The 24,068-nt window shown below is 48.3% G+C and overlaps 1 protein-coding gene across 1 annotated transcript in view; it reads left to right on the top strand.

The window, feature by feature from the left end:
• The window catches only part of NALF1 (NALCN channel auxiliary factor 1), a 555,696-nt gene that overhangs the window by 511,765 nt on the left and 19,863 nt on the right, over positions 1-24,068 (top strand). The window contains exon 2 of the mRNA XM_004614077.2: positions 17,685-17,856. Within this exon, the coding sequence (XP_004614134.2) occupies positions 17,685-17,856 (172 nt within the window). The remainder of the gene's footprint in view (positions 1-17,684; positions 17,857-24,068) is intronic.

The following is a 24,068-nucleotide window of genomic DNA, read 5'->3' as shown; positions in this document are numbered from 1 at the left end:
CCTTCGCTTTGCTTTCCTTGCTGGCATCAGAGGCTTAGTCTGAAATCAAAAGGAAGAAAACCAGTTCTGCTGAGGCAGCAGCGGAGAGAGGTGAACCTGGAAACCCGGCAAATGAGCTTTCTTGAGCCCAGGGAGACTTTAATTAATGTTAATGGAGAAACCTCCTTCAAAACCCAATTAAGCACTTAAATGTGTTCTTAATGATCTCTGCTCCCTGAGCCAGGGTGGAGAGAGGGGAATCGATTTAGCACCAGGGATAAAAATATAACCGTTCCTGGTCCAAGGCTGCCTTTTGCCGTGGGGACTGGCCGGCCTCCCCCCACTCCTCACGGCTCCTGGCCGCCCCACCACCTCGCCCTGCTCTCTCGAACCCCAGGATGAAAAGGTTAGCAGCTGAGCCCCAGGCGTCCCTGGGTGCATAATAACCGTTATATAAAGCACTTTTAAAACACAAACAGATTTGGAGTACCTAATTATGCAGCAGGTGTGCGAGTCTGCCAGCATGACAAATGAGCCAGCCCGACAATCCTTTTATCACAGGATTGACATCATGCAAAGCTGCTAAAGCCCAGTGCCCCTCCCCCGCCCCCAGGCAGGCAGCATCCCCGGTGTCCTGGCTGGGACTCAGAGTGCCCTAGAGCCCAGCCCCACCCACGCCCACTCCAAGTAAGTGTCCCTGTCACCCTAGTTGGTGCTCTGTGACATTAGCACGGACTTCCACGCATCAAGCTCTTCATTCACGTTTTTTCCCAATGCCATAGAAATAAATATATGAACTTCTCATCCAGATTCACAGTTCTTTCCAAGTGTGTGTGTGTGTGTGTGTGTGTGTGTGTGTGTGTGTGTGTGTGATGGTTTCTGTCTGTGAGATTGCTCTCGAGTGCAAATAACTTGACGTGGTGATGTTGGCAGGTCCCATAGGTGGCTCATGTGAGGCGGGGAGGAGAAAATTAGTCACTTTCTCCCCATCCGCCTCTGCCACGGGGGACCCGGGGTTACTGGGTTCTTGTCTCGACTCACAGAAAAGACTTTCAGGAGTAGCCGAGCAGTAAAGTAAAACAGATTTTATTGGGGGCTTTGAAGGGAAGGAGGGAGAGAAAGTGGAGAGTAACGTGCTCAAGAGAGAACCCGGGCTTCTCCAGGGGCGAGAGAGTCCCCACACCCCAGCGTTAGACAGGAAAGCACGAAAGTCCACATCTCAAGAGGGGGAATGCGGGTTACACATGCTCAGGCACCGCATGTGCTCAGTCACGTGGGCACTAGAAGCACGTGGGCACGGGCAGCATAAGCGCCACTCCCTCTGTTCTAGGGGGCCTTTATAGGGTTTCTTCAACCTGCCCCCACATGGGGCTTCTACCCCATGTGATCAGAGTCCGTTGCTAAAGAGGTTACCGGGGGGGTGGGAGTGGGGATGGTCTTCTCTGAAATTCCTCTCCTGGCCTCTTGTTTCTGCAGGGGCGTCTCTGGGTCTGTTGCTGTGGATGGCTGAGGGTCTTACCGGGCCTGAGCTCCTGTTTCTGCCAGGTCGGACTCTGCAACTTCAGAGCTGTTACTCCCCAGGAAGCGTACTGCTGTTTCCTGGGGACTCCTCCCTATCTGCCCGCCTGCCTACATCAGGTGGAGCGCTTGCCTGGCCAAGGCTGACCTGGGCTCAATCTCTGGCATCATGTATGGCCCCTCCACACCTGCCAAGGGTGATCTCTGGGTGCAGAGTCAGGAGAAAGCCACTGGGTTTGACAAAGGAAAAAGACTTCAATACCCAAGACTTCACCAACTGGCACTGACAGAGATTGTCCCAAAGGCCGATACCAAGAGCTCGAAAGAGCATGCTCTCTGGGGACACGGGCTGGAGGGACATATGACATGACATTAGGCTGTGGGGAATGGTGTGTGTCATGGTCTGCTCCCCACCCAAGGAGATGGAAACATTAACTTTCAGTCTCTCTTTGGAAGGGTCTCACTCGGGGCCCAGGGCTGACCACAGGGTCCCAGCGAGATACCGTGCTGGGGAGACTGAGGCAGGAGCTCCTGAGACGAGCCAAGAACTTCAGCCCTCAGCGCATCTCCCCTCCCTGCTCTGCTCTTGGTCATCACACCTTGGATAACGTGGTGCCTTTGCACCCCACTTTCTCCTGTTTCCCTGGGGTCTTTTAAGATTGCTAACCAGTCATGTGTGACCTGAGTTGACTGAGTTAGATTCCTTTTGGCAACCAGAAGACCATGTCTATAGAATTTTGGGAGCTGGGTGCATAGTGCCAGGAAACTTCCCTGTGTCCTGTTACCTACCCTTCAAGTAGGCTCTAGTTCACTACAGGTGCCAAAGCACTTCTTTGGGATGCGTCTTCCTCAATGTCACTACTTAATTCACCTCAGAATACAGAGTGGTCGGGGATGACTCTCCCCCGCCCAGGGCATCTTCATTCTAGTCCTCACAGGTCAGAGACTTAGTAGATATGGCGAATGGGTATATTTATTTAAATTTCTCAGTCCTACAACCATGTGTTAATATGAGTTTATAATCTGAAATATGGGTCTATGCTAACACGTACTATTAGCAATATCTTACTAGCCTTATTCTATACTTAACTTTCATCAAGTATATAATAATATAATAACAGGATAACACTTGACCTTGACCTTGGTTTGGAATAAAAACTTATATATGTACATATATATACAATTTTATATCACTGTATCACTGTCATCCTATTGCTCATCGATTTTCTCAAGCGGTCACCAGTAACATCTTCATTGTGAGACTTGTTGTTACTGTTTTTGGCATATCGAATTTGCCTAGCTTGCCAGGCTCTACTGTGTGGGTGGGAGACTCTTGGTAGCTTGCCAGGCTCTCCCAGAGGGACAGAGGAATCGAACCTGGGTCGGCTTTATGCAAGGCAAATGCCCTACGCGCTGTACTATATATTTTATGTATAAATATATATATATATATACACACACACATATATATGTGTGTGTGTTATTTTTGCTAAAATATTGCACGGTTAGTATTATATGAAATTCAAATATATTAATGGGTACAGATCAATGCATTTCTTAATAGACCACATTATAAATGAGAGGACTTATAGCTTTCCATGGATATGTCTCACCTGATAGACACTTTTTTCCCTATTATTTATTCTGTTCCATTTTACTGTCAGTCTCATCATGGAATACTGGCATGAATGTCCAACACAGGGGCTGTTTTAACTATAAAGAACTTACTTGTCATTCAAGACATGAGAATCACTAGGATCATGAAATGTTAAATTATACCATGAAAATGATGCCTGGAGAAGTTTACTGGAATTTCAGTGAAAATTATGGGGAAAAAATTGGCCAAATTAAAATTTGTTCATGATCTCCATCTTGGTGGTAAAAAGACACCAATGGTGTTTGCCAGACATTTTTGTTACAGCGTTTTTAACACCTTGGGACAGAAATCTTCCTCAGATTGCGTCTAACCAGCCACTGACTTGACCTCCATGCCGACAGGGGGCTGGGCAGGCAGCTCTCTACACATTCACACAAGTGTCCTAAAAGAATGTCGTAGATAGAGAAGCCTGGAAACCGCTTCCGAAGGAGAAATTCAGACATCCCCAAGCAGACATTTCCTGATGCACAGCCAGTTAGAACCACAGAACAGAGTCCCGACTTCACACACCACCCAATGTGCAATAGCTATGCAGAACACTCGAGCTTAGTAGAATCAGGGCCTGGTTTGGAACAAAAAGTGAATTTCTGCAGAAGAATGATGTCGAGCGAACCTGCAGAGATACACTTGTGACAGGGCCAGAGTGATAGTGCAGCAGGCATGGCGTTTGCCTTGGATGCAGCCAACTCAGGTCAACCGCTGGCATCCCGTATGGTCCCACCAGGAATATATCCCTGAGTACCGCAGAGCTAGGAGGAAGCCTGAGCACTGCCCGGTGTAGCCCAAAACAAAACAGAACAAAAAAGAATTTTTCTTGTTGCTGTGGAGGTATATTGAGGTGCTTGGCAGCTGCCTTTAATCTGTTTGGCGGGAAAAAAAATATTCTGAATGATGTATCCCAAGAACAATATCTAATCGCAGGTCATCTCAAACAGTGGTGAGAAGGAGACCTTTGTGGGACACGCACAAATTCCCGGGCTGGGCTGTGGCCCCGCTGGGTTTCACGGGTGGGCACGTGCCCTGGGTCAAGGAGAGAAGGGATCTACTTATTTTCTACCTCCATAAACAAGGAGCTGCAGGCCCTCGCCTTAAAGCTTTGCAGTGCGAAGCAGGAACACAAGAACTGGTCTTCCAACTCCTCCGGCACAGAGTGTAAAACGTTTCTGATTTTCATCTTTGCTTTTGCTCAGTACATGTCCATGTCAGAGCTGAAGTCACCTGTCGGCTCTAATCGATATTGGCTCTGCTGACTGGGACGATAAAAGGCCAGGAAGCAGAGCAGAGCACCTCTCGGCCCGGAGGGCTGGGGAGACCCGCCTCGGCCCCGTGGGTTTTGTTCTTTTGTTTCAGGCTCTCCCATGAGCACACTCTGTGCAAAAGATGCAGACTGGCTTATTTTTCACTATAAAAGAAATGGTTTCCCTCTCAACAGTCGCACATGCCAAAGCAAGAAAAAATTAATGTTATTTGCCTTTAGAATAAAAAATGTAAAGGAAACCTTTTGACTAAAACTGACTTTAATCATGAGAAGTATCTTAAATGCTGAGGAATAAAATCAAATTCTATTTTTGCCAGGATTCTCACATTGATTTACTTGTGACATGTCAGTAGCTGCCCTCGCATCCTTTCTGGCCTGGAATTTTCCTTTTAGGCTGTTCTCTGTGGCTGGGCTGTGTGGTCGGGCCCCCCTCAAAATCTGGTAAATCACTTTTTCTTCAGCTCATTGAGCCTCAAGAGAACAAGATTCATGACAGAGACGAAATTCTTCCACACTGTTAGAGGCTCCGTTCCACTCAGGGAGAAAAACACAGTGTGGGGGTGGATGGAAGAATGCGGCAAGGGTGGGTGGGGGGTTTGTTTTTGCCTATAAGGAACAGCTCAATTCCTGGGAAACAGGAGAAGGTGGTTGGTTATTCCTTGATAATGGAATTCAGCCAACTGTAAAGCCAGGACATATTTCTGGATGCCTGCATATACCTGTGTCTCCATCTGCGTGTCTGTGTCTATGTGTATGTGTGTGTTATGTCTATGTGTGACCACTTATGTCTGTGTTTCTATGAGTAGCTCTATCTGCATGTCTATTCTGTCTCTGTGCTTATGTGGTTTTGAGTATCTGTATGTATCTGTGTTTCTCTATATTTATGTGTGTTTACATGTATTTGCGGGATGAGGAGGGAAACTCAACTTTGAGTTTCTCTTGACTTGAGTTCCCCTCCCAGCCCTGAGCAGAGCCCCGGCAGCCATAAACCTCCAGAACCCAGCCACAGCCACACTCAAGGCCACTCTCCACATGCTCAGACGAGCCTCACCCATGAGGAAACTGACAGAGGAACCCAGGTATGTGGGACCTGTGCCTGAGGTCTCCGAGCCTGCTTGGATTGGGACTGGGCCCCCTCCACCCAGATTCCCCATTTTCCAATAGCATGGCAGACACACCCACGAATTGCCCCTGGCACCATGTAATCTCATCAGCGGCCAAGACCCAGAGACTATAAAACAAAGCTCCCAGAAGAGAGCAGAATGGTACATTTTTTTCTAGAGGGCACGGCCACAAATGTGTCCTCACTACCTCTTTATTCTTATTTTTATTTTTTAATTTTTTTCCCACTTGTCAGAGCCTGGCAAGTTACCCGTGATGTATTTAATATGCCAAAAACAGTAATAACAACGTACTCTTCGTGTTCCTGGAGCGAGCAGATGCCATTGGGCTATCAACAGGAACAAATGAAGACATTACTGGTGCCCGCTCCAGGAAATCGATGAATAATGGGATGACAGTGATACAGTGATTCATGTATTTTCATGTCTATATGTGTCTCTGTGTGTGTTTGTCTTCATGTGTGAAAGTGCATGCTTATTTTTGTGTAGTTTGAAACTTGGAATGCAGGGATGAGATGGCTGATAGGTTCCAGATCTCTCTTTATAACAAGGTTGAGTGATAAAGTCACTTTGATATTTAGAATTCAGAACTGGCATTTTAAATTCATTCAATTTACTCTTTCAGTAGCCACTCTCCCCTGCTACTGTTCCATCAATGGTGAATATCTGAGCTTCAGTGCTCAGTGTTACTTTAAACCTCACATTTTGAGGTGAAAATGTTTTGTGGCCAGAGAAGTGGAACAGCGGGTAGGCGTTGGTCCTGCATGCAGCCCACCCGGCTTTGCTCCCGGGCACCCTACATGCGCCCTGAGCTCCAGGGTGATCCCCGAGTGCAGAGTCAGAAGTAACCCTGAGCACCGCTGGGGATGGCCCCCAAGGAAATGGAATGGTCCTATTAATTTTCTTTTTTTCTTTTTTGTTTTGTTTTACCCTGAGGAATCATAAATAATATGTGTTTATTAGGCATGGATATGTTCTTGCTTATACAGTGATAAACTTTAATAACCAATGTCTTGCCTGGTATTCCACCCAGCCTTAGGGAAAGACACACATATTAGACGATGCATTTCTTGAGGCCAGAGAGATAATATCCTGGGCACTGCACAGTGTGACCACCCCGCCCCGCAAAAAAAAAAGAATTAAGATTTCTTTTACCACCTTCAGTTCCAAACTACAAATCTTTATCATTGCTTTTGATTCAAAATGGTTTTTAAACTTCACTGTTGGATATTGAATACAAGTAACTAATCTAGACACAAATCTCAGAGGTTATCATGTTAGCCCAATAAAATATGCTATGGAGAAAAAAAAAGTCAAACTAAAATGTGAAGGCATTGGCATGGACACAAATGTGAACTTCCTACCAACCAGCTTAGTCTGGACTGCTAATATGCACACAAAAGGAATAAGGCGTTATTTTTGTATGCAGTGGCCTATGTCTTACCTCGGCCTATAAACATGGCCTCTGAACACAGAACGCTCTTAGCACTGGACACGCCGAGTCCTGCAGGGATTCCACAGGGATGTTGGGATTGTCGGCTGCTTTGAGTGGATGCACACGCTGCCACTGACCCGTGAGACTGCGGGGAGCATGACATGAGACAGTGCCCTCTCGGTCCCCGGCCCTTCAGAATCCCTCGGGACCTTCGTATGTGTGAGTGTGAATTCCACTCGTGAGAGTCCTCAGTCAGCTGAACACCACAGTCCCTGAGACAGAGCACGGTGTCCTGTGAGCACCTCTTCAAGGGCCTGCCGTGTTCAGAGTGACATCACGGTGGACGGGGCGATCCCCAGTGCTGGGCCGTCTCTCTGCTTCTGAAGTGTCGGGGGAGGTCTTGCCGGGGTCTGAAAGGACCAACTAGGCATACTTAAGCCCTGAGCTCCAGGTTGCAGCTCTCTAAATCTCCAGGGATCGCACGGACAGAAGCAGAGGCTCTCGGTTTCCTAAGGTCACCTAACCTGGCCCCTGAAGGTCACCAAAACAACACTGCTGGACCCTTTGCGGGAACAGTTGGGGACAGAGCTCAAAGTATTAATGTTCAACTTAATTGTTCACTTTAATCTGAATTATGAAGCCATTGTGCATGAGTGAATCTCCTGTATTTTGTGTGAAATATCTTAATTTTATCATAGGAATGGGCTGGAGCGATAGCACAGTGGGTAGGACATTCGCCTTGCACACAGCCGACCCGGGTTCAATTCCTCCGCCCCTCTCGGAGAGACTGGCAAGCTACCGAGAGTATCTTGCCTGCACGGCAGAGCCTGACAAGCTCCCCCTGCCATATTCGCTATGCCAAAAACAGTAACAAGTCTCACAATGGAGGCGTTACTCGTGCCCGCTCAAACAAACCGATGAGCAACGGGATGACAGTGATACAGTGATCATAGTAATATGCTTTCTGATTATTTTTTAACAGCAATATGACCTAAGGGTTGAGGTTAAAGAGATAGATTTTGTTTAATCCTAGTAGAAAACCATGGAAACAGACAGGAGGAAAAATCTGTCTCTCTTCTGCCGTGCTCCAAATTCCGTGTGTAGAAAAGCAGTTGTTAACAATATATATCTTTATTAAATCCAGAAAGTGCTTTGATTTGGTTAAATTTCACCAGATGTCAAAAAATTTAGTCGCATATTTACATGTTCAAGCGTTACCTGTTGTCTATGTACTAGGCCAAATCAACCAAGGCAAAGAAACTGTAGCTTTTCTTATTGTTATTGTCGCTAAAATGCAACAAACACCATTATGGCTTATCCCAAATTGTATTTACTTATACGGCTTCAATTGCTCGTTCTTAAAAATGAGCTCTAGAGATAATGGATGCTATTCATTTAAAATGATGATGATGACTATAATGGTAATAATAATAACAATAAACTCAGATGCATTTTTGTAAGTCTGCACCAGACGCTTTGCCCATTTGGATTTGCCGACAAATACTGTATGCAGGAACCCATGTCATCATTAAAGCCCCAGCTGGCTTTACTGTGTTTCTTCGTTTTTTATTATTATTTTTTTTTATTGAAGCACTGTGAGCTACAGTTACAAAGCTTTCATGTTTGAGTTTCGGTCATACAGTGATCAAACACCCACCCCTCCACCAGTGCACATCTTCTACCCCCACTGTCCTCAGTATCCCTCCCCGATCCCAACCCTCCCCCTGCCTCCATGACAGACAATCTCCCCCATATTCTCTCTCGAATTCAGAGCATTATGGTTTGCAATACAGACACTGAGAGGCCATCACATTTGGTCCTTTATCTACTTGCAGCACACATCTCCCATCCTGAGCATCCCTCCAACCATCACTGACTTAGTGATGCCTCTCTATTCCAGCTGCCTTCTCTCCCAGCTCATGAGGCAGGCCTCCAAATAAGGATCATTATTCCTGGCCCTTGTGTCTACTGTCCTTGGGTGTCAATCTCATATTTTTACTCTGTTTCTTGCTCTCATTAGCAATTTTTGGTTTTGGGGTTGCTTTAAAATATGTGCTGAGATTTGCTTGTACAATGAGAAGCAAGGGCACAGTTGGAGACACCCTTTCAGATGCCAGAGCAAATGCCTTATAATGAAATTTTTAACCTTTCTTCCTGCCCTATTCTTGAGCGCTTGTAACTGTCAAGCCCTTAACCAGGTTTCTGCAGATGATTTTGGATGAACAGACAGTTGAGTGATACCTTGGAAGCCAGTTCTCTTGGAAATCAGTTAGGTCCTGCTGTCTCCTGATGCCAGGCATGGACTCTGTATGCAAATTAGGAGTTGACTCTCTGACTTTGTAAAGTGACACATTGTGGGATCACTGGCACTTTTCTGGCAATCAGTACAATCCTTGGAAGAAATAACCTATTTCAAGGGCTGTGGGTCAAGTGCTGCTGCTGTAGCCATATAACAAGTGCTACTATGAACAGTCGACAGAGGACTGTCTCACGATTTTGTTCCTGTTCCACACCGGCAGAACACAGCAGGGTTGAGTGGAAATCATGATTGCAAGATATTGGGTATTGGCACTGAAATATTGGGTATTGATCACGAAATCTCTGATTTCTGTTTGGGAAGTACTCACATGCCTTGAAAAGATGAATAAGTGAAAATTCTACTCAACCAAGAGTCGGTAATACCTTCTTTAACAAATACGTCATTATCTCTTGAATTGCTCACTCTTGTGACTTTCTTATTACTAGTATAGCTGCCTTGTACTACTGTGCAGAGATGCCCTGAGAATAATGCAGAGAAATAAAAACTTCAGACCCATACCCAAAGCATTTTTATATTCTAGTATTATCAAATATGCAGCTGTGGAAACTTGACTAGATTGTTAAACAATTAAATTTACTTTAACATTTTAAGATTTTAGTGTTTTTATTTGGATTACAAGATAAAGATGAATCCACTGTCTTTAGGCCTTTTTTGTGTGTTTCTAAAAATTAGGAAGTTTTAGTAAGCCTTATTCTGTTTAGTTTTGGGGGGTATGAATACATCTGCATATTTACTGAACATACTGATTACTTATTATAGTTCTACTGAGTGCATTGGTATTTTCTAAATATATTATAGATTCTGGATAATAGCAATCATTCATTTATTAATGATCAAGTGCTCCATGAATTCCTATAATAACTCTAAAAATAAAGAATATCTAGCATATTCTTTCTTTCTACTTCCTGATGAATATATTACTAAGACTAGTTCTAGATTAGTGTCTGTAGACCAATTTTATTTCTATGTCTTCAAAAGACTAATGTCCTATGTTTCAAAGGCATTATTGATATTATAAACTCTGAAGGCATGAAGCAAATCTACCAAGTGTTTTCTCACTGTCTTTATATCTCTTGTATCTTTTTGGTTTTTCATTTGGGGGGCATACTCAAGGTGTTCACAGATTATTACTGACTCTCTGCTCACGAATCACTTCTGGCAGTGCTCCGGGGACCATATGGTATGGCAGAAATTGAACCCAGGTCAGCTGTGTGCAAGGCAAGCACCTAACCTGTTGCATTGTCACTCTGGCCCTTTAATTGTCTTTTTTTTCTATTTATATTTATTGAGTTACCATGAGATACACAGTTATAAAGCTTTTCATGATTGGGTTTCAATCATTCAATGTTCCGTCACATATCCGTTTACCAGTGTACAGTTTCCTTCCCGCCAATCCCCCACCCCCATTCCCTGCCTATGTCTATGGCAGGCACTATTTTTCTCTCTGTCTCTCTCTGTCTCTCTCTGTCTCTCTCTGTCTCTCTCTCTCTCTCTCTCTCTCTCTGACTTGCACTATGATTTGCAATATAGGTACTGGTAGGTAGGTTATCATATTTGGTCTTTTACCTATTTTCAATACACAGTTCTTATCCAGAGTGATCATTTCCAACTATCATTGTCATAGTGGTTCCTTCTCTCTCCCAACTGCCGTCTTCCCCCAGCCCTTGAGGCAGCTTCAAACCATGGACCAATCCTCTGGCCCTTATTTCTACTGTCCTTGGGTATTAGTCTCCTACTAGGTTTTTTAATATCCCACAAATGAGGGCAGTCATTCTATGTCTGTCCCTGTTCCTCTGACTCATTTCACTCAGCATGATACTCTCCATGCCCAGCCATTTATAAGCAAATTTAATGACTTTAATTTTCCTAGTGGTTGTATCATTTTCCATTGTGTAGATGTATCATAGTTTCTTCATCCAGTCGTCTGTGTTCGGGCACTTGGGTTGTTTCCAGATCCTGGCTATTGTGAATAGTGCAGCAATGAACACAGGAGTGCAGGTGTTTCTTCTGCAGTGTTATTTCTGAAGCTCAGTGTCTAGTTTTGTGTGGAATGTCCCTATTGCTTTCCAGTTGACATCCCACCCAATGGGGAAAGAGAGTCCCTTTCTGATCGCATCCATGCCAGCACTCGTTATTCTTGTTCTTTTTCATGTGTGCCAGTCTCTGTGGTGTCTCACTGTCTTTAAAGCTGCCTTTGAGTAGTGTCCCGACGCTCTCATGATAGTGAACATGGGCCAGACTTACGTAAGGTGTGTTTGGCAGAGCCCCACGGCACGGGCTCCGGCTGCAGTCTTCAGGGGCTGGTATGTTTCTAGTCTGCAGAAGGAACTCACCAATGCCTGGCTAGTTCAAGAGACTTTAGAAACAGTTCTTGAGTGACAGCAAAGTATTGGCAGAACTTGAAGAAATGCATCTCCCACACAATGCCCACTGGAAATCAGAGGTGTGACCTTCAGGGGCACTCGGTGCTTTCTGTGACCTGGGCAAGATAGTGAGTCGGCTGCTGAACCCTGAACAGAGCAAAGACTCAAGCCAGTTGCCCTGAGGCGCTTCCCCAGCCTGGCATTTCTGTGGCTCTGTGTTCAAGGTGCTGAGCCTGGGCCTCAGGTGCGGTTGTGACGCTCAGGTGTGTCCTGGGGAAGTCAGGTGAGTTCTTAAGATCCAGGAGATAAACCAAGAGTCACAGCAACATCACAAAGGGGTCACCCACAAAAAAATTGGCTGAGGGGGGCGCTTTCTTTATTCAGCAAAAGCCAGATTAGCCCCAAGGGAAGGCAGAGGGGAGCTGGGGTCTCGTTCTCCCCCAGTCTGACCCTCCCCCCTGCAATCCCTGCAATCACTTCTGCAAAAGAATGAGAGCAACTCTAGACAGGGTTTATTTTTCTTTCCCCTCTTGTTGCTCTCTGACTGCTTCGTTTGCTATTTCCTCTATGCCTTGCACTCTCACCAGACCCCGGTACAGTGAAAGGCAGGTACTCAGAGAAAAGAACGTGAACGTGTATTTTGACATCCACCTGTGCCTGTGATTGCCAGGGCCTGCGTTCTCCATCAGAGTGCGTGTGGCCGAGGAGATGCTGTACCAGACTGGTGCTTACATAACCAATAATTTTACCCCCCACATCAGAATTCAGAATACGATTCCACAGAAAAGGATCTGATAAAATGTACCAACACAAGCTGTCCGTGTGAATAGAGTTCTCCTTACCCAGACTTGGGGGGAAGGAAAACCTTCAGAAAACAAAAGAAATGTTCTAATAGATCACAAGCATTTTCAAAATCTGACATTATTGTTACTAATAAAAATCATAACCAACCTGACTTCTTTTGGCAGTCTGAGATATATTTGCAGCTTAAATCTGCTCTGTATCTCTAAAATATAGACAGACTTGGGGGAGGGAAGCAAGCATGTTTAAAAGATAGAAGCCCAGTTTTTATTAGCAAAATGTTCAGCTTAGAACAGTTTTGATTGTTCATCATTTTTTTGTTATAGTATCTTGCCTACTTTGGCTTTTGGTGGAAAGCCCTCCACAAGATTGGCCAAACAGAAAATCCAGATCCAGTCTAAGTCATGAGACATGGAGCATACAGACATTATGATGGAAACCCTGTTGAGTGTGATTATTGAGGGTTTTTACATTAGTGGTCTTTAACATTATACATTTAAATGCACAGTGCTATAAACATCTATGCGTATTATATGGTGCTTAGCAGAAATTTCATTTACATCCTTCACCCTAAAGTCAACACCTCTTACCCAAATATTCTTACCTCCTCTGTCACCCTTCCATTCTGTTCCCCAGCAATTTCTTCTGATCATCCAAAAGTTTGCTTTTGTTTCATTTCATTCATTTGTTTGTACCTTTATCACATATTAGTGAAAACATGGGAGAATTGTTTTTCACCTGAACTATTTCACTAAGTTTAGATCTTTAGGTCCCAGTATGTTGCAATGGCACAATTTCACCTTTCTATATCCACTGAGTATTCCACATTCTCATGCACTCATCTGCTGAGAGATAGTGGAGTCGCTTCCAACTCTCGGCTCTTTTGATTGGTACTGAGATAAACATCGGGTACATGTAGCTCTTAAAATTTGCATTTTCATGTTTGGGGATGTATTTATTTATTAGTTGGTTGGGTTTCTTTCGGCCATGCCTGACTGCTTGGGGTTTACTCCTGGTTCTGTGCTCAGGGATCACTCTTGGCAGGGCACGAGAGACCATGTGGAGTACGGGGGATTTAACCCAACTTCGTCACAGACAAGGGAAGCATCCCGCCTCTTCTGGATTGATTTCCAAAGAACAGTGCTCCTACCAGTTTATCCTCGCTTGCTTGGAAGGCATGACCTTCCAGAGAGCTTCAGTGCTGTCCCAATTCTCATAACTGGGGAGCAGAGACCCAATTCTCATAACTGGGGAGCAGAGACGGCCCTCCTCGGAAATCCTTGGGGTTTTCAAGTCATTATATGTGTACCCTTAATACAAACCAACGTCCTCTGAACAGTGAAAGTTGTCTTTGAAATAAAAATCAGTCTTCATGAAGACTGGAAAGGGAGGCAGGGGAGCCGCCTACGGACACTGGACCACGGCTCTTTCCCTCGCCCCGGGTGATGGTTCAGGGCCCGGGAGTCCGGAGAAGACCCAGGAGCCAGGAGCTTCCTGCACTGGTAGGAGCTCTGACCTTTAGACATTAACCCAGGAGAGACCAGGCAGGAATCTTCCGCCCCACTAGATGGAACTACAAGGGAACGTCCTGCAAGTCCAGCTCTGAGCTGAAGTGACTTGAGGGAGAGACTAACACAAAGCAAAGTGTGTAAGGAGTGAAAGTGCTGAGTAGACGTCTTCCGAAGGGAGCGGGTGGGTGATCACAACAATGTCCCGAAGTCATGGATTTGGGGCTTCTCTCCACTCTGGTCTTGCCCAGCTCCTTTTTGCCCTAAAATGACCAGCCAGAAGGGACAGTCTGGGAGTTGTCTGTGTAGGGAGCAAATTGAACTTTGAAAGCAAAAAAGAGGATATTGTTATCCCTATATTAAGTAAAAATCACATTCTTATTTAAGTGCCTCATTCTGTTCCTTTTTTTGCCTTAAGAATCATTCCTGTGTGATAGCACAGCAGGTAGGGCGTTTGCCTTGCATTCAGACGACCCAGGTTTGATTCCCAGCATCCCATATGGTCCCCTGAGCACTGCCAGGGGTAATTCCTGAGTGCAGATCCAGGAGTAACCCTTGTGCATCGCCAGGTGTGACCCAAAAAAGCAAAAAAAAAAAATCATTCCTACTTATTCTGTGATGGGAAGTTGTTCAGACAAAGTTTTTGTGCAATCATGAGCTCTTTCTGAGGGACACGTTGTAGAGGGAGCATGTGGGCGAGAGACCATCACTGAAGCCCTGTTGGAGCAGCATTAACTGGCTGACACAATTGCCTCTCAGATGGCAAAAGGTACGAGTCCTCAGGGGGTGCTGTGGGGACAGACCCTTGAGTCATTGACTTGTCACTGTAGACCTGACAGGGTTTTTTCTGTCCCTTCCCCAAATGATCGTTCGGCATCCTCTGATCCTTTCTTCGATTCTGTGACACGGGGAGAAATGAGCCCTTAATGCTGATCTCTGTGGGAGACGGAGGCCGAGCCATTAGGGCAAAGGCTCCTGACTTGCCTTTTACTGTGCAGTCCTTAACGACAAATGATGCTCATTTTTCATCATGTGCTTTTGTTCAGAATCCTTTAGTACTTTCAAAAAATCATCATCCTGTTCTTTTTAGCTCGGTGTCCTCATAAAACATTGAACTTTCTCGACTCCGGGGCCTGAAACATTCTCAGGAGACGCTGTGAAGTGCTTCAGAGCCATTCCTAGGGCAGAAATTCTCCTCAGCCGGAAAACAAGAGTCATCACGCTCACACAGGACTCAGTCTCCAGGGCAGCCATGTCCGGACGTCTGAATCTCTTTCCTGGCAAGGAAACTCTTTGCCGTGCCGTGGAGTTGAGACAGTTCTATCTCCCCCTCTTGCCTTTACCCTCACAGTTTCCCTAAAATAAGACAAGCCCCTCAATTACCAAAGACGACCCTGAGAACTTGGGTCTTAAGAGCTTCCATTAATAAAGAGTGGAGAGTTTAGTACCTCAACCCGGGAATTCAGAACCCGCTGGGTGGTTCTGACCATCAGGATATGTCTCCACAACCACTGTCCAAAACGTGTAAACAGACTTGATAGTTTATTCGTGTTTTAAGTGAAAAAAAGGCGTAAACATAAAACCGAAATAGCACTTCAGGAACCAAACTGAAATCGCCCCTCCCCGGGCACAGTGCCGAGGGGACTTCAGCGTCAGTGCGTTTTCTCTTATCCTGAGAGACTCGGGGGTGTGAGCTAGAGAGAGAGAAGAGATTCTTTCCTGAGACAGAGGTTCCCAGGTGAGGGTGGGACTTGCTGTCTGAAAAACACTTTAATCAGAATAATTGTGCACGACTAAACTGGAAGAGCGAAAGAGAGCACTGTTTGGCTCATAACATTAGCTTGCAAATTCCAGGAATTACCCAGGCAGAGACCCTAAAAGATAAAAAAGCTAGTTGTGTGTCTGGCGCTGGAGTCTCACAAACTCAAAACATTTCTCTCTGCCACTGAGTCAAAATGCGTCTCTGCTCAGTCTAGTGTTGAGAACCCCAGAAAACCACAGGATGGCGCTTTTTTTTTCAGTGGGATTTTATTGTTGTTAGAACTGGAAACACACACAAATTCAACTCACTTCCTCCGGCCTTGCAAAAGAAAGCAGAACCAGCAATCCCCAGTGAGATATGGATTTTTTTATTTTCATCACAAATGTCAGGCATCACGTATTATGTCTTTTATGCAAATGTCAATGGCATTTGGAAAACATATTCCACTCCCCCAAAGGATGGTTTCACAGCCACCTCAGCTTCCTTCCTTTTGAGAACTAACTCCTGCTTGGAGGCGCCTCCTGACCACACACAGCCACACCCCCTCCCATGCCAAGTTTAAGATTTCCCTTAGTCATTTAAAAATACTCCCTCAAACCAGTATATTTTGTCAGCTGCAATTTCCGGTGTACGCTCTTCTGTTAATACTTATTTTATGAGAACGATGAGGACACAAATCACCATTTGTATGTTTTCCTGTCAAGTTCCTTAGCGATGCAAACCATGGGTAGCAGCAAATGAAATTACTTTTAAATATCTTAAATTAATCTGAGTTTCACGTCGATTCCATCCATCCCCACTGGGGGTGTCTCATGTTGATCAAGTCATAAGCATGAGTTATGATAAAAAACTCATTACTTTCTCCCTGATGTCAAATGGACACAAACCAGGCTCCTATCATTCGGCGCGGGTCTTAGATTCACTTAGAAAGCTCCCTAGTGGTTTCTCAAATTCTTCTGAAAAAAGAAATGCATTTGGGTTAAGTGGCATGCCCGCCACACGGTCGGTGTGGGGGCACCTACAGAATAGGGGGTGGCATTGGGGGCTTCCCGCGTCTCCCCGTCACAACCATCTCTCACACGTAAAGCGTGACGCCTTCTGTGTGTGTGCTGAGAATGCTCCGAGAACAGCACACGTGTCCGTGTGTGGAGCCGATGCGATTATTCCTGCCCTTCTTGGCCCATGTTCTCGGTACCTGGGAGGGGCCGGGCTGGCAGGACGTGGCCGCACTGCACTGCCAGAGTCAGGAGCGCGGCCCCCTCTCCGTGCGGGTGATGAATGCGCGGTGGCCATCTGTCCAGCCGGCGGGGACTTTGCTCTCCTGGCTGGCGGGGCCAGCTGGCTTCTGCTCATCGCGAGAGGCGCCGGCTTTCCTCCCAGTGTTTATTTCATTGATTCATTTTTTTTTTTTTTGCAATCTCCCTTGCGAGCAGCAGAATCGTCGCCAGTTATTAAACTGAACAGATGCTTAGCACACGTGCCTGATGCATGCACATCGTCCAAGTCCGCAGCCCGGCGGTAGCAGTCCTGCTGTGGAGTCGGCCCTGACCACGCAGGGTGGGGCGTCTACACCGCCGGCCAGGTGGCACTGCGTGCACTTGGCGCCACCTTGTGGCTATGAGGGGCAGAGCTGGCCTCGCTCCCTGCAGCCACCCATCCCTGCCTCTCCACCTAGTGCATCATTTGCCTTGTCCTCATCCTTGGCTTTGGAGACCTCGGGGTCCTGCTGCGGCCCCGTGCGTTGGGTGCCCTCTCTGCCTCTCTGCATTCTGAAGGGCCCAGCACGGTTTTCTGGGGAGCACAGGCTTCCTGGGCCCCGTCTGTGTCCCTTGCAGCTGGCACTGCGTAAAGGTGGTCTCTTGACCTGCTGGTCCCACCCCGAAGCCCTGGGGTGTCCTCCCCGCCTGGCCCTGCTGGCCTCTGCCCGCCTCTGACGCCCCCTCTCGGTGCTCTGTCTCTCAGGTCGTGTACAAAGCCTGGCTGTGCTCGCAGTACTTTGAAGTCGCGCAGTTCAACTGCAGGAAGACAATCCCGTGCAAGCAATACTGTCTGGAGGTTCAGACGCGCTGTCCGTTCATACTGCCTGACAACGACGAAGTCATCTACGGGGGCCTCTCCAGCTTCCTCTGCACAGGTAGGTGTGGGCACCCCCCCACCCCGCCCCGGGACACCCCTGCTGGCTCGGGTGCTCACTCGGCCGTTGGTGTCACCTTGAAGATCCGGCTGGTAGTTTTCCAAGCTTTCCTTCCCAGAAGCCTTGGGGGAAAGGAAACCTTCTCCCTCTCCCGCCGCCGGCTTGGAGCCGTGGCAGCGTCTCGCACTCCTTCGGGCACGGCCGGGCGCTCGGAGGGCGTCGCGCACAGCCTCGCTCCAGCTCTGCCCTCCTCGGGCTCAGTCCCCTCGCTGGGTGGCCGGAAAGGGGAGGCTGGAAGAAGGCCAGTTTCTCTCATCGTAAGCAGATGCACACGGCCCTTTCTGCGTGAGCGGCGTTACGTAACTTTATTTCAGTAGATATCAAAATCATAAATTAAAAAAAAACAAACTCAAAGGGACCAGAAAGGTAGCACAGCAGGTAACGCGCCCGCCTGCACACGGCCCCGCTGCCCTCGCTGCCCCGGGCCCATCGGGTTCCCCGAGGCCTGGCAAAGTGAGCCCTGGTCTCACAGCCCTGCAGAGTGTGGCCCCGAAACAAAGCACAGCAGTGTCTGGGGTGCCTGTGTGTGCCAGGGGCCCTCGACAGACCAGGCACGGCCTTCTGTGGTGGTTCCTGCTAGCGGGGGTTCCTCTCTCAGAGCCTGGGCCTCGTACCGGCGTCGGCAGCCGACTTCTGGGTCTTTCTGTGCGAGATATCTCTGAGGCGCAGGGCGTGAGGGAGACGGTAAGAGCAGTGCTTTGTAGGCCAGGGACGCACGGCAAGTGAGGCGACCAGGAGCCCTGCTGTGGGGGTGCCGGGGGGCCGTGGCTGAATTGTTCTGCCCCAGTAAGAAAGAACTGTGAGGGGCCAGAATGATAGCACAGCAGGGAGGGCGTTTGCCTTGCATGCGGCCCTCCCGGGTTCGATCCCCAGCATCCCATATGGTCCTCTGAGCACTGCCAGGAGTAATTCCTGAGTGCAGAGCCAGGAGTAACCCCTGTGCATCGATGGGTATGACCCCAAAAAAGCCAAAAGAAAAAGTGAAAAAAAAAAAAGAAAGTACTATGCCATGCCCTTCAGACCCAGTGGTTTGTGTTTTAGGATATTTAATTTTCAAGTTTTAAGGGTAAAATAGTATTCTAGGTCACGATCACATCATGATCACGAAATCCCGTTGATCATCGAGTGGCTCGAGCGGTCTCAGTAACCTCTACATTGGTCCTATCCCTGAGATTATAGAAGCCTCTCTCTTCTCGGCCTTCCCAACAATGCTGCATTGAAGGCTCTTTCAGGGTCAGGGGAATGAGATCCAGCTTTTTATTGGATTTAGCTTATGAATACACCATGGGAAGCTTTCGAGGCTGTCCCATGTGGGCAAGAAGCTCTCAGAAGATTGCCAGTTTCTCCCAGAGGGAGAAGTAGGTTATAAGATATCTTCTGGGAGCTCGCTCTTAAGTCTCTGGATGTTGGCCGTTGATGGGATTACACACACCTGGGTTCCTCTGTCGGTACCTTCATGCGTGAGGCCCGTGTGGAGAGGGGCCTCGAGCATGGCTGTTGCTAGGTTCTGGTGGTCTTCAGCCGCTGAGAGCTCTGCTCAGGGCAGAGAGGGAAGCTGGAGCCCATCCCCTCTGAGGGGCCCCGGGGAAGACAGCCAGGTGCGCGGGCAAGAGATTCTAGGTAACAGGAAATATGAAAATAGCGGAGCTGGAGCAATGGGGGGGCAGGCAGGATGTTCTCCTTGCACATGGCTGACTCTCATTCAAAACCCGGCACCCCGTAGGGTCCCCAGGCCCCGGCAGGGGAGATCACTGAGAACAGAGCCAGAAGCAAGCCGTGAGCACCACTGGGTGTGGCCCCAAACCAAACCACTACCTGAAAACCCTTTCATCTGGTCAGACTTTACAGCATCCCTTGAAAGGCCCTTCATGTGAGAGTCATCCTACGAGCAGCCCTTTGCCCAGTGCTCTGCGTGCCACACCACCAGTAGGAAGCCCACCTGCATTCTCCCCTAAGACCTGCCCGACGGACACTCAGAAAGGGGCGAGGATTTCTGTGCTGCCCACACTGGTGGGAAGAGCCTGTGGCTGCAGGTCCGGAGACAGGAGAGTCTGTCCTGGCCTCCCTGTGGACTCTCGAAGCCGTGCTCACCTCCAGAGTGGATCAGCTATAGCTGTGGCCCCCACACTTGTTTGCTGTACTCGAGGGCTCCACATAAGGGGAACACATAGGCCAGTGGGCAGTAGCCACTGGGCATTGGAGAGAGCTTGGTGGGATGCAGAACGTTTTCCCGTCACTGTTATTACACTGATTTGATGATGGGGTAATTTTCATGTAGCTGTTCTCTGGTGGAACGACAGAGCCAAAGCAAGAGTAGAGACAGAGGAAAGAGTCAAGAGAAGAGAAGGGGGGCTGAGGAAGAAGAAGAGGAGAAAGGAGGGGAGGGGAGAGGAGGGAGGGGAGGAAGAAGACAAGTCAACACAGCCCTTTTTGAATCTTAGTCCAAATTCACCAGTCACAAACTGCCAATTTATTTGACCTTTACATAAAATTATCAAACATGTCATGAGGATAAGCTCTTCAGTTCTTGACCTTGTCGGTGAGAAATGATTTGAGGATTTTCATCAAACTCAGGGATTGGGCATGAAGGTTGGATTTCTGCTTCCTCCTCAACAGTCAACTGCTCTTTGGTTGTTCCTTTGGGGGCACAGCTGGTGGTGCTCAGGGCTTACACCTTGCAGGGCTCAGGGATTACACCTAGCGGGGCTCAGGGCTTACACCTGGCAGTGCTCAGGGATCACTCCTTGCAGACTCAGGCAACCAGGGTGCTGGGGATAACACCTGGGTCAGCCGCATGCAAGGGAAGTGCTTTACCTGCTGTACTATTTCTCCAGCCCCCTCTACGGCTTTTTTTCTTTTTTCCAAGAGCACGAATCTTTTCTTAGGGTTCTCAAAGTAGACAGAAGTCTCAAGTGGAAAGAGACACATCAAAAGTCTCGGGTGAAAAGAGACACGTCTTCCTCTCCGCTGCCTGCGCTTCCGGCCCTATGTGAATGAGGGCTGGGGTGTGAGAGCTTGTCTCATTTCCACCCCTCCCACTCTCATGGCGACAGAGAGCCGAAGAGAGAAAACCATCCTGAGGACAGAATACCATGTCTCAAGAGAGAATGCGTCTCTGAAGAGAGAATACCACCTCTGGAGAGAGAACACAGCTCTGAAGACAGAACGCCATCTCTCTTCACTCAACACTTTGCACCTCAGCTGGGCGTGGTTTCATGGAATCAGCTTCTGCACATCCTAGCTCTGCCACGTGGCTTGCCTTTGAGTTCAGAGACAAGTGGCATTCGGACCTTCAGCGAGAGTCTCCTCCTTGAACGTCTGGGGCCTAACTCAGCTCTTCATTAGCTGCTGACTCCAGGGCTCCGGCCAGCAGCTCCCTGAGCTGTACGTCTTGCCACATCGGCAGAGCAAATCCTGGAGGTTTTGGAGCCTGAGCTCGTGGGCCAAAACAATGACAGAAAGTTGTTCATCTGCTGATTGATCCTCTTTTCTTCCTGGAGCAAGTCTCACCTTGCTTGACAACTGGGCCGCTAGCTCTCCTCACCTCCGGTCTGAGATGTCCCCAGACATGAACTGACATGAACTGAGAAGATGTTTCTCTTGAGGCGAATCGCTCGTCATTGATGATAACTCTGCTGGACAGGGACCAAAACCATCTCCCGCTTGGAAGAAGTTAGCCCAGAGAGCCGGGACCGCTGGTTAAGGCGGCGCTGCTGAGTGGCTGAGGTGGCCTCTACGGAGTGAGTCTGGTGTCTGTTCCACGGCTCTGACCACGTGGTCTTTGGAGGCTCGTCTCCGACACAGACAGGCAGGGGCCAGCAGCTCGCCTCCCAGATGGCTTTGCGATGACTGGGGCTTGAGCAGCTCCTTCAGCGTGAAGGTGGAACCACCCCGCGGGAACGCTGGCTCACTGAAGGAAGCGCGGCATGAAATTGAGTTCAGAGCTTCCTCCAGAAATGTCTGCTCTTTCTACGTTTATGAAACAGTTTCATTGGTGCTGCGTCGGCTGGAGAATGTGATCGTGTGTCGCCAGGAATCGAAGGGGTGGACGGAGTCCTTCCTGTTCGGTGAGGGCCGTGGTGGACGGTTCTTCACTGTGGCCTAGAAGGGTAGAGTTCGGAACATTCCCAAGAAGTCTCTGCTGACCGGACTTCCCAGCAGCAAAGAACATTCGTGTGTGAGGCCCGGGGCTCTGCCACGAGGTCCCAGGAGGTCCTGTCACAGTCTCTCTCAGCCTTCTCCCTGGTTACCATGGGGAGCCCTTTGCAGACGTCGTAGCTCCGAGCACCCCTTTCTCTCCTTCCCTCTGAGAGGTAAACGTCTCTCAGGCATGCACTGAAGTCTAAGATTCCAACCATCCTGAGTCGCGAAGCACAGCCAGGGTCACCGGCTCCCGTAGACGGTCCGAGTAGGCGCCAGAGAGCTAGGGCAGTGGAGGAGTCACTTGCCTTGCACATGGCTGACCCGGGCTCGATCCCCAGCACCCCATCCGGATCCCTGCACACGGCCAGGAGTGGTCCCTAAGCACAGCCAGGCGTGCACCCCGCTCCCTGCAAAAAAAGAAAAAGAAAGAAAGACTTGATTTTGCTAACAGTTTCATGTGATTGCTGTCCAGGTACTAGCCATAGTAGCTCAATGACCCAGGTCCTGAACGTGCTTGTTCCAAAGCTGGATCGCGCTCATCGCTGCTCTGGGAACCTCACACAACAGGCACTTAACAAACAAACCAGCAACGGAGACTGCGCCCGTTTCTATGTGGCGTCGATGACCAAAAGTCCTCATGTCCTCGCACACGTGGAGATACCCGGGCCTCAGGGACCTGCTGAGGGCTCTCCTGGGCATCCTGTGATGGGGAGAAATGGAACCTCTGGACGGGTCTGCAGGGCTAATCAGAGAGGAACTCCCAGGCGACCCCAGTCCACGCCTGTCTTTGAGCATTGGGCATTACCGGGCTCATTTGGTTCCGGTGGGTTCTGCAACCCAGCTCAGCTCACGCAAGAGCTTCCTACTGTTCCCAGGAGTCAGCTTCGTCCTTCGAGTGAGGGGCAGAGTCGTCACCCCTGGAGCCTGGGATGCCATGTGGGGAATCAGGCTGGTTCCCTTCTGCACCCGCACCCGCCTTGTTCTAGAACTCTCTAGAGAAACCCTTGATGGCTTACCTGTTCCCGAGAGCCAGCCGGATGCTGACAGATGTAGTAGCTCCATTTACCATGGCAACAAGCATCACCTCTAGATGGAGAGAGGGCAACAGGGCGGCTCCACTGAGCAGAGAGAAATTGTTTACGGGAAGGGGAGGAAAGATGGTTTGTTGGAGGTTCCTGACAAGGGGAATCAAACAGGATTTGATGGAGGATGCGGTGTCAGGCTGCCTGTCCTGTGCAAGGGGTGACAGCGCTTAGTCTTGCAGATACTTTAGGCCTGGGACTAACGGGACTGGTGCACACGCTGCCTGCTGGCCATTCCCCACTACTGCAGACTGAAAATGCCAGCAAAAAGGGTCTGACATCTACACAATGGAATACTAGGCAGCTGTTAGGAGAGATGAAGTCTTGAAATATTCTTATAAGTGGAATGGACCTGGAGAGTATCATGCTAAGTAAAATGAGTCATAAAGAGAGGTACAGACATACAAGGACTGCACTCATTTGTGGAGTATAAAATAACATAATGTGAGACTGACACCCAAGGACGGTAGACACAAGGGCCAGGAATATTGCCCCATAGTTGGAAGCCTGCCTCATGAGCTGGGGGAGAAGGCAGCTGGGATAGAGAAGGGATCACTGAATTAATGATGGGTGGAGGGATCAGTCGTAAAGGAAAATGTGTGCTGAGAGTAGATAAAGGACCAAACATGATGGAGTCTTAGTATCTGTATTGCAAACCATAATGCCCAAAAGTAGAGAGGAGTACAAGGGAAATCGTCTGCCAGGAAGGCAGGGGAGGGGTGGAAGGGGAGGATACTGGGGACATTGGTGGTGGGAAATGTGCACTGGTGGAGGGATGGGTGTTCAATCATTGAAATTCATACATGAAAGCTTTGTATGAAGGTGATTCAATTTTTTTAAAGAAGGGTCTGACTATTTCCAGTCTCACCCTGCACATGCGGGGTGTCTGCATCTGTGGAAGAATAGCTCCAAGCCCAGCTTGTGGCA

This window comes from Sorex araneus, chromosome 1 (genome assembly GCF_027595985.1).
Source record: "Sorex araneus isolate mSorAra2 chromosome 1, mSorAra2.pri, whole genome shotgun sequence".
Taxonomy (NCBI): domain Eukaryota; kingdom Metazoa; phylum Chordata; class Mammalia; order Eulipotyphla; family Soricidae; genus Sorex; species Sorex araneus.
The sequence above is the reverse complement of the archived record's forward strand: the minus strand, read 5'-3'. Positions and strand labels throughout refer to the sequence as shown.